This window comes from Pempheris klunzingeri, chromosome 1, assembly GCF_042242105.1.
Source record: "Pempheris klunzingeri isolate RE-2024b chromosome 1, fPemKlu1.hap1, whole genome shotgun sequence".
NCBI lineage: Eukaryota > Metazoa > Chordata > Actinopteri > Acropomatiformes > Pempheridae > Pempheris > Pempheris klunzingeri.
Window position 1 is genome coordinate 414,269 of NC_092012.1, and position 10,732 is coordinate 425,000.

At 51.8% G+C, this 10,732-nt stretch overlaps 1 protein-coding gene across 1 annotated transcript in view; it reads right to left on the reverse strand.

The window, feature by feature from the left end:
* Positions 1 to 563: 563 nt before the first annotated feature.
* Positions 564 to 10,732, reverse strand: part of fhod1 (formin homology 2 domain containing 1) — a 31,330-nt gene continuing 21,161 nt past the window's right edge. The window contains exons 16-27 of the mRNA XM_070856505.1: positions 9,660 to 9,809; positions 9,266 to 9,435; positions 8,455 to 9,042; positions 7,888 to 8,043; positions 7,576 to 7,758; positions 7,336 to 7,455; positions 5,056 to 5,217; positions 4,789 to 4,979; positions 3,918 to 4,110; positions 3,385 to 3,559; positions 3,055 to 3,231; positions 564 to 1,369 (exon numbers count right to left, since the gene is read on the reverse strand). Coding sequence (XP_070712606.1) covers positions 1,287 to 1,369; positions 3,055 to 3,231; positions 3,385 to 3,559; positions 3,918 to 4,110; positions 4,789 to 4,979; positions 5,056 to 5,217; positions 7,336 to 7,455; positions 7,576 to 7,758; positions 7,888 to 8,043; positions 8,455 to 9,042; positions 9,266 to 9,435; positions 9,660 to 9,809 — 2,348 coding nt within the window. The 3' untranslated portion in view covers positions 564 to 1,286. The remainder of the gene's footprint in view (positions 1,370 to 3,054; positions 3,232 to 3,384; positions 3,560 to 3,917; positions 4,111 to 4,788; positions 4,980 to 5,055; positions 5,218 to 7,335; positions 7,456 to 7,575; positions 7,759 to 7,887; positions 8,044 to 8,454; positions 9,043 to 9,265; positions 9,436 to 9,659; positions 9,810 to 10,732) is intronic.

The following is a 10,732-nucleotide window of genomic DNA, read 5'->3' on the forward strand; positions in this document are numbered from 1 at the left end:
CTCCACTATCCCTCCATCATCCCTCCTTCATCCCTCCATCATCCCTCCTTCATCCCTCCACTATCCCTCCTTCATCCTTCCATCATCCCTCCTTCATCCCTCCACTATCCCTCCTTCATCCCTCCATCATCCCTCCTTCATCCCTCCACTATCCCTCCATCATCCCTCCTTCATCCCTCCACTATCCCTCCTTCATCCCTCCATCATCCCTCCACCCCTTCATTTGTTTGTTTTCATCCGTTATTTATTTTAACACCTTTTCTCTCCCTCCCTCTCTCCCTCCCTCTCTCCCTCTGTCTCTGCTGCTGTGATGGTGCACTGTGTTTGGTTAGAGCCCATCAGGTGTGCACTTGTGATGCATTGTGGGATATTGTGACTCCACTATGATGATAATAACAGCAGGGGTTTGGCTTCAACATAGTGGCTGCTGTCAGGACGACTGTCCTCGGACCCTCGGACCCTCGGACCCTCGGACCCTCTGACCCTCGGACCCTCTGGACCAGAACCGTCACCGTGTGTGTGATAAATAAAGGTTGACTGATTGAATAATGAGTCTTTGTAACTTTATTAAAAACCTTTATTCATAAATCTGGAACACGTTGAAGCCTGAAACCACAAACACCTCAGAGGACAAAGTCCACCTTAACACCAGTCCACCTTAACACTAGAAATAGTAATATAATATCTTATTATAAGAGCTGAAAACACACACACACACACACACACACACACACACCTTAGTGACATGTTTGGCATTCCTTCTGTCAGAGTTCAGCCTGAACTAAACTCTGTTTAGGTTTTAAAATCCGTCTGGAATCTTTTCTGTTCATTAACATCAGTTAAATGACGACACAGTTTGGTTCAGGTCTGAGACTGAACCAGGTCTGAGACTATCTCAGAGTCCAGCACTTTCAAAAACCTTCAAGACTTCCTTTGAGTTTCCTGGATGGAAAACGTTAGATTAACTTTGTGATTGAGACCCAACACCCTGTTCACCTGTTCACCTGTTCATCCATGTGTGACGTTTAGAGAAACATTCAGGAAACAGACGAGCCGCTCTGACATCACACCTTGACAATGATGTCACAGCGTCCCCGGGTACACCTGTAGCTCACTGCGGCAGGTGAGATGGACAGGAAGTCATGTGGAGGAAGGTCATGTGACAAAAACATTAAAAACCTTCGGTGGACATTCAAGAGGAAACAGTGGAACACAAAGACTTCTGGGAAACATTCAGGGTCAGCATCAATAGAGTCCATCGATCTGTCCCCTGATCAGCTGATCGATCAGACGTCGTCTCCCGTCTTGTTGTTGAGGCCCAGAGCCTGAACCACGTCCAGACTGAGACCGCTCTTCAGAGTCCTCCTCACTGAAACACACACACACACACACACTTTAAAAATGTGAGTTCTGCATCAGGTCACATGTCCGACACAAACGACAGACACGGCTCTGACTGGCTGCTTCTCTGGCACCAGTCTGCTCAAACACACCAGACTCCATTGAGAAAAACAGTGATTTTAGCTCCCAGAAGACAGGAGCTGCTCCGTTGCCTCCACCAGTCAGTGTGTGTGTTACTGTGAACTATCCCTTTAAACAGAGCATCTGTCTGTGAGGTGTTCTCTGTCCTGATTGGCTGGTTTATGTTGTGATCAGCAACATGAACCATGTTTCTAACATTATTCTTTAAATAACGTCTGGTCTTTAAACGCCTTGTCTTCGCTCCTCTGGAGTGTGAAGCAGCCGGAGGACACTTAACCTCACGTGTCTGTGGAAGCTTGACAGTTAATCTGACTTCAGATCGTTTCTCTCTGACTCTGTGTGCACAGTAAACAGCTGATCATCACCTGAGCCACAGACCTCGATCCTCCCCGAGGGCCGTCTGTTCTGCGGTTTAATCACAGCGCAGGAGCAGAGGCTGACCGACAGTCAGCTGGTCAGCTAGCTGATTGGTCGATATGCTGACGGTCATCAGGGGGAGACCTTCCGATCCTTTATTATTCTAACACAGTCCAGGTGACCCCCCCCCCCAGAGGACCCTGAGGTTGTGTTGACTTTGGGATGATTATCAGCTCAGACAGGATTCAGTGAGGACGCTGAATCAGATATGAAGCTGCTGTGGACACAAACACTCTGTTGTGTCCCAACACAGAGATCCTGAACCTGATCCTGATCCTGAACCTTATCCTGGACCTGGACCTGACAGCTAACTGTTAAAAACATTACTCCACAGTTTCCATGGCAGCACAGTAACCTGTAACCACGGTAACGGAGCAGGAGCCTCCATCTCTGCTCCAAACTGTCTGGTTCAGTCGTTGGTTCTGAGCTCTGATGGTCAGAACGTTTCTCCTCCAGAGCTCTGAACTGTTCAGCAGCAGCTCATATTTCAGCTTCAGTCCTCCGCTGGGACGCCACACGGCGTCGCCGGGGCTCGCCGCTGCTAGCTTAGAGCTCCACGTGAGGCTGGAGGACGTAGCGGCTAAATGAGTGGATGTCAATGATGTTCTCCTGCAGATATCTGAGCTCCAACCAGAGTGAGGCAGCGAGGAGCTTCACTGTTTCTACCTGTGCTTCTTATTCAGTCTGTAGAGAGCAGCAGCTCAGCAGGGACTAGTTATGGTCTCTGCTGCTAGGGGCGTTACTAGGGGCGTTACTAAGGGTGTTACTGAGGGTGTTACTAGGGGTGTTACTAGGGGTGTTACTAAGGGTGTTACTAAGGATGTTACTAGGGGTGTTACTAAGGATGTTACTAGGGGCGTTACTAGGGGCGTTACTAGGGGTGTTACTAGGGGCGTTACTAAGGGTGTTACTAGGGGTGTTACTAGGGGTGTTACTAAGGATGTTACTAGGGGTGTTACTAAGGATGTTACTAGGGGCCGTTACTAAGGGCATTACTCAGGGCATTGCTAGGGGCGTTACTAGGGGCTGTTACTAGGGGTGCTGTTGTTCTGTTGCAGAGTCACGGTGTGACATCACGGTGTGACTCTGGAGGCGGAGCTTCAGCGACACTAACGGACCCTCGAGTGAATAAGTCCCATCAGGCCGTGTACTCACATGACTTCCTGTTCAGGCGGGACCGTTTGCGGGTCTTGGGGCTGGACGGTCTGTCTGACGGGTTCTGCGTGACAGACTTGACCAGTCGGTCCATGATCTCGTCCGTGGCGTCGTCCTGGGCGCTGGCCCCGTCGTCTCTGGCCACGGACATCTGAGACGGACTCACCCTGCCGAGACCTGAGGACCAGAACCAGAATCAGAGCCAGAACCAGATCCAGAGCAGGACCTGGGCCAGGGTCACAAAATCTGATCCAGGTCGCTCTGGGAGGAGGAAGTGTTGTGCTGTTACAGGTGTGGAGGCAGACTGAGCGCGCTCAGTCGGACTCTTACTGCGGACGGCTCTGGAGCGCCTCGGGCCTCCCTGCTCGGCCGTTAGGCTTCTGCTGATCAGCAGGTTCTTCATGTTCTGGTGATCCTCCTCCTGACCCGCCTCCACCTCCGCCGTCGGCATGGACACAGGGGACGGGCTGTCCTGGTGAGACACCGCCCCCGAAAACTTCTCCGTCTGAGAGGGGAGGGTCAGAAACGATAAACAGAAGCTTTGAGTGTCTGAAGAGCAGCCGGAGACAAAGTGACGTCCTCAGAGACTCTGAAGCTGCTTCTGATAGAAAGCTGTCACTCTGCACCTGCTGCACCTGAGCTAGTTAGCATGGAAGCTAACAGGCTAACAGCTGACTCCAGTCTGACTGATGTTAGACGCCGAACAGGTCACATAGATTATTGATTAGTGATAGATTACTGATGCTCCCACAGCCACCAGGAGGCCACGCCCACTCAGGAGACAGGAAGTGGACACCTTTCAGACCTCTGGACTGTAGTGACACCCCCCGCCCTCCGGTGACATCTGCCCCCCGCAGGTGTACCTCGGTGATCATCTTGCCGCGGGTCTTGGTCCTCTCTCGGTGGGCGGCCCGTTTGCGTTTGAGCGTGAGGACGCGCTCCCTGGTGGTGCGGTACTCCAGAGAGAACTCACTGATGATCCGACAGAAAGACGTCACCTTGATGTCCCGAACAGACGAAGACGGCTGACCGAGGAACAGGAGGAAGGAGTGGAACCTGGGGGGGGGGGTACTCATTAGTGTCTGTGTGTGTGTGTGTGTACCTGTTGATGACCCTCCTGTGTGTGTGTACCTGTTGATGACCCTCCTGTGTGTGTGTGTACCTGTTGATGACCCTCCTGTGTGTGTGTACCTGTTGATGACCCTCCTGTGTGTGTGTGTACCTGTTGATGACCCTCCTGTGTGTGTGTGTGTACCTGTTGATGACCCTCCTGTGTGTGTGTGTGTGTGTGTGTACCTGTTGATGACCCTCCTGTGTGTGTGTACCTGTTGATGACCCTCCTGTGTGTGTGTGTGTACCTGTTGATGACCCTCCTGTGTGTGTGTGTGTACCTGTTGATGACCCTCCTGTGTGTGTGTGTGTACCTGTTGATGACCCTCCTGTGTGTGTGTGTGTACCTGTTGATGACCCTCCTGTGTGTGTGTGTGTACCTGTTGATGACCCTCCTGTGTGTGTGTACCTGTTGATGACCCTCCTGTGTGTGTGTGTACCTGTTGATGACCCTCCTGTGTGTGTGTACCTGTTGATGACCCTCCTGTGTGTGTGTGTACCTGTTGATGACCCTCCTGTGTGTGTGTACCTGTTGATGACCCTCCTGTGTGTGTGTGTACCTGTTGATGACCCTCCTGTGTGTGTGTACCTGTTGATGACCCTCCTGTGTGTGTGTGTGTGTACCTGTTGATGACCCTCCTGTGGACCACCTTGAGGATGACGATCCTCTGCGTGCAGTCCTTCAGGAACTCCGTCATCTTGTTCTTCAGCGCCGCCTTCGTCTCATGTTTGGCCACCACCTTCAGGTTGTCCCATGATGCTTTGCAGCGTCTCTCCAGCTGGACCAGGTTCTCCGACAGCAGCTCAAAGTCCACCTGGAGGACAGAACACACCTGGTCAGCACCTGACCTCAGGCGGGGGGTGGAGAAAGGAGGACGGGGGGCCGGGTACCTTGGAGGAGCGTGTGATGGCGGGGATCTCCGAGTACACGTCAGAGGATTCTGGGTAATTTTCCACCACCAGGCTGCAGGTGTGATGCAGCAGAGACTGACGGTGAACCGTGTCCTTCACCTCCACCACCTTCTCCAGGTAACCCAGCTCAAAGCCTTTAGCCTGGACACACACACACAGGTCTGATTAAAGCTGTGTGTGTGTGTGTGTGTGTGTGTGTGTGTGTGTGTGACTCCGATGCTGTGATCTCTGGTCTGTGTTTGCAGAGACAACAGATTAATCTGAGGAAACAAACTCACCTTCAGGCTTCTGTAGGACGACAGCAGGACTCAGAACACTCAGTTCTCATTAAAGGGTCACTCCCCTGTTTCTACCCATGATCCTCTCTGTCTACATCCTGGTGTCTGAGTGACTGGTAGGTAGTAAAAGTGTTGGAATTGGTCCAGTAGATCACCTCAGCCAGCAGCCTCCAAACTTGCAATGGCTGCAACGTGATCCTTTGGGACAACTGCACCTGATCACAGTAGGTCCACTAAAAGAGCTTGTTTGATCCACTGACAGGCTCAGAGTGTTATTCTAAGTGTGTGACAGCATCATGGAAAGGATCCCTACAGAGAGAGACCTGGAAGATCCTTTTGGTTTAACCACAAACAGCCATTATATCACCCTCTGCACACGCACCAGACTACATTCACTAAAACAGGGATTTTACATGGCACTTGCTGGTCTATCACTGTCATGATAAGTTAGTTAGTTTGTGTTATTGTGTGACTTTGATATTTAAAAGGGTTAGTTTGGATGAAACAATATATCTGTGTAACACATAATGACACAAACAAACTAACCTATAGAGGCAGCAGCAGAGCAGCAGCTCCTGTGTCCTAGGAGCTAAAATCTCTGTTTTAGTGAATGTAGTCTGGTGTGTGTGCAGAGGGTGATATAATGGCTGTGACTGTGTACTTCCACTGCGTACTTCTACTGCGTACTTCCACTGCGTACTTCCACTGTGTACTTCTACTGCGTACGTCTACTGCGTACGTCTACTGCGTACTTCCACTGCGTACTTCTACTGCGTACTTCCATTGCGTACTTCCACTGCGTACTTCTACTGTATACTTCTACTGTGTACTTCTACTGCGTACTTCCACTGCGTACTTCTACTGCGTACTTCCACTGCGTACTTCTACTGCGTACTTCCACCGCGTACTTCTACTGCGTACTTCCACTGCGTACTTCTACTGTGTACTTCCACTGCGTACTTCCACTGCGTACTTCTACTGCGTACTTCTACTGTGTACTTCCATTGCGTACTTCCACTGCGTACTTCCACTGCGTACTTCTACTGTGTACTTCTACTGCGTACCTCCACTGCGTACTTCTACTGTGTACTTCCACTGTGTACTTCTACTGTGTACTTCCACTGCGTACTTCTACTGTGTACTTCCATTGTGTACTTCCACTGCGTACTTCTACTGTGTACTTCTACTGCGTACTTCCACTGCGTACTTCTACTGTGTACTTCCACTGCGTACTTCCACTGCGTACTTCTACTGTGTACTTCTACTGCGTACTTCCACTGCGTACTTCTACTGTGTACTTCTACTGCGTACTTCCACTGCGTACTTCTACTGTGTACTTCTACTGCGTACTTCCACTGCGTACTTCTACTGTGTACTTCTACTGCGTACTTCCACTGCGTACTTCTACTGTGTACTTCCACTGCGTACTTCTATTGTGTACTTCCACTGCGTACTTCCACTGCGTACTTCTACTGTGTACTTCTACTGTGTACTTCTACTGCGTACTTCCACTGCGTACTTCTACTGTGTACTTCCACTGCGTACTTCTATTGTGTACTTCCACTGCGTACTTCTATTGTGTACTTCCACTGCGTACTTCCACTGCGTACTTCTACTGTGTACTTCTACTGCGTACTTCCACTGCGTACTTCTACTGTGTACTTCCACTGCGTACTTCTATTGTGTACTTCCACTGCGTACTTCCACTGCGTACTTCTACTGTGTACTTCTACTGCGTACTTCCACTGCGTACTTCTACTGTGTACTTCCACTGCGTACTTCTATTGTGTACTTCCACTGCGTACTTCCACTGCGTACTTCCACTGCGTACTTCTACTGCGTACTTCTACTGCGTACTTCCACTGCGTACTTCTACTGCGTACTTCCACTGCGTACTTCTACCGTGTACTTCCACTGTGTACTTCCACTGCGTCATGGCTGACCACCTGATGAGTGTGTAGATGTGTGCTTTCGCTCTCACGTTGGAGCTGTTGAGGAAGTTTCCGATGGCGAGCAGCGTCGCCAGGATCCTCCTGAAGGTCTGATTGGACGCCAGCTGCTCCATTCCCAGCTTCAGGTCAAAGAGCGGCTCGGCAATCTCCTGTGGGGGGGGCGACACACCCACTGCGTGGTCACATGACCCGAGACTGCTCTACATCCCGCATCATAAAGCAGGTATGCTGTGTGTGTGTGTGTGTGTGTGTGTGTGTGTGTGTGAGACCTTCTCCAGAGCTTCGTAGTTGAGTTTGAAGGCCCAGAGCTGCAGGCGGGGGGTCAGGGCGCTGATGGAGGCCAGGCTGAACAGGAACTGCTCGGCGGTGCCCAGAGGGACGTCGGGATTGGCCAGCTGGGCCTCCTGGATCTTCTGTTTCTCCTCCTCTGTGGGGGTCATGGTCAGGATCTTCTGCTCGGGACAGAGGGGGGGGTCAGCTCAGTCTGGATCTACTTAACCTAGCTAACCACACGCCCCCGTCATCTCACTGTGAGGTCAGTAACAGACAAAACGCCATGGCGTCCTCTCAGCGGTCTTTACCTCGATCCCCTCCTTGCTGATGGCGAACTCGTCGAAGTTGAGGATGGCGGTCTTGATGACGTGGACGGCCGGCAGGACGGTCATCCCGATGTTGATGGCGTTGCTCCTCTTGGGGTCCAGAACCAGAATCTCAGACTTCTTGGCGTCGGGTCCTTTCTGCACACAGAGGCTGGTTAAGGTCACCGACAGGTACACACAGGTAACTTCATTCCCATGTGAGTCCCACCTGTATTACTCTAGTATCATCATTATTATGAAAGTACTAGTTCAGCTTCCCTGATGAGAACCTCGTTACTAATGTTTGATCGTTTTTCAGCCCTCAGTCGTGTCTGCAGGTCGTCCAGCAGTCAGAGGAAAGGGCAGCCTGTGTACAGTCCTGCTTCTAAAATAACTTTTACTAATTTACTTTTAAAAGTCACCAAGCACAAACTCAGCAGTGACCCGGTAACGTGCTCAGAGGGACACCGGTGCCCCCTGGTGGACAAATCAGACACCAACTCTTGGAAAGGAAGCTGCAGTCTGAGCTTCCCATAATGCACCTGTCATTAGTGAAGCAGGCCTGGTTACCTTGGCGACGGGCAGGTCTTTGGCTTTAGACTCAAACAGGTGTTCGAGGCGGGAGGTGTCCACCGCCACCTTGTCCAGAGACGCCCACACCGTCCCCCGACCGAAGCGACACTTCTGAGGTCCGTCGGACTGCTTCAGCTCCTTCCAGAACAACTTCACCGTCTTCTTCTTCCTCTGAGAGGACGCCGCCGCCGAGGAGGAGGAGGGAGGGGGAGGAGGAGGGGGGGGAGCACCTGGTGGAGGGGGAGGAGGCGGGGGAAGGGCTAGCCCCCCCGGGGGAGGAGGAGGAGGAGGCGGGGGAGGGGGAAGACCGGCCAGCCCTGGGGGAGGAGGAGGAGGAGGAGGGAGGCCTGAGAAGCAGGATGAAGAGGAGGAGTCGAAGGTGTCCATGTCCAGAACGTCGATGTCCTCCTCGTCCAGCAGGTCGGAGAAGTCCAGGTCTTTGATGCGCAGGGCGGCGGCGCTCGGCTGCAGCTGCTCCCAAGCGTCGGCGGGGCCTCCGGGGCCCAGCGGGGTCATCTGACAGGTCTCCAGGCGGCGGGCGTGGCTATCCATGTCGATGCTGCTCTGCTGCCGCAGGTGACGGTTCTGAAGGAGACGGTCACATGTTTTATCAGACGTAAACCCCCCACCTCCACTGCTCTGTACTTATCTGAATAATCTGACCTGCTAGCTTTAGCCTCCGTCTGTTAGCGTGGTGATAACACCTGAGACCTTTTCTAATCATCTTTAGCTAACGTTAGCTAACATTAGCTAACTTTAGCTTGCTAGCTTGCGGGGGCACAGAAAAGAGAACAAGCTGTTTCCAGACCTGCTGTCCTTCAGTCAGGCGGGCCAGTGCCGCCTGGGCGGAGCCCTCCAGCCCCTCCAGCTCCGCCCTGCGGGAGGCGCTGCTCTCGCTGGGGCTGGACGGCTCCACTGAGCGCGCTCTGAAGCTGCACAGACGCTCCAACACTCGACCCCGACCCCCCAGATCTCCACCTGAGAGGAGGAAAACACACAGAGGTCTCACTCTGCCTCAACATCCAGAACCGACAAACCCGGCAGGAGCTGCTCTCTGATGATTGGTCGGATGTTTAAAGGGCGTCTTACTGATTTTACACATGAATATCAACACTGCAGGGTAGAAGGAGTAGTGTAAACTACATCTTAAAGGGCTATTCTGTATAACGTACTCATTGTTTACAGGCCGCAGCCTCTCTCACCAGGCAGGAAGGTCCCTTCTTCTTCGGTGGTGTCGGCAGCAGCGGCGGTCGGGCTCAGGGGCGCCGTGCCAGAGCTCTTGGAGTAAAGCATGTCCAACAGGAACTTCTTGTCGTTGGACAGCGTGCTGCACTGTCGCTGCACCGTCACCGCTGCAAACACACAGACGCCCACAAGTCAACAGGAAGTCTGATGGACACCCTTCAGATTAAAAGCAGCTGGGTGGTCAGGCTGCTCCCCCCCCTTCTTTCTGATTTCCTCGGGCGAAAAGTAGCCCCTGACTGAGAAATTACTTCTCTGGACTGTCAGAATTATTAATCAAACTGGAATGTGCTTGTCAGACCCTAATTACACTTTAGTCTATATTAAATATTCACCAAGAAAATAAATATCATGTTTTATCTGAACTGACCCTTTAAAACACCAAAGTCACACAACAACACCAACTACCTGATCCCTGTTTTAGTGAATGTAGTCTGGTGTGTCACACACACACACACACACACACACACACACACACACACACACACACACAGACACACACACACACACACAGACACACACACAGACACACACACAGACACAGACACACACACACACACACACACAGACACACACAGACACACACACACACAGACAGACACACACACAGACACACACACAGACACACACACAGACACGCAGACACACACACGCAGACACACACACAGACACGCAGACACACACACATACACACAGACACACACAGACACACACACACACACACACACACAGACACACAGACACACACACACACACACACACACAGACACACACACACACACACAGACAGACACACACACACACACACAGACACAGACACACACACACACACACACAGACAGACACAGACAGACAGACACACACACACACACACACAGACACAGACACACACACACACACACACACACAGACACACACACGCACACACACACACACACACACACACACACACACACAGACACAGACACACACACAGACACAGACACAGACACAGACACACACACACAGACACACACACGCACACACACACACA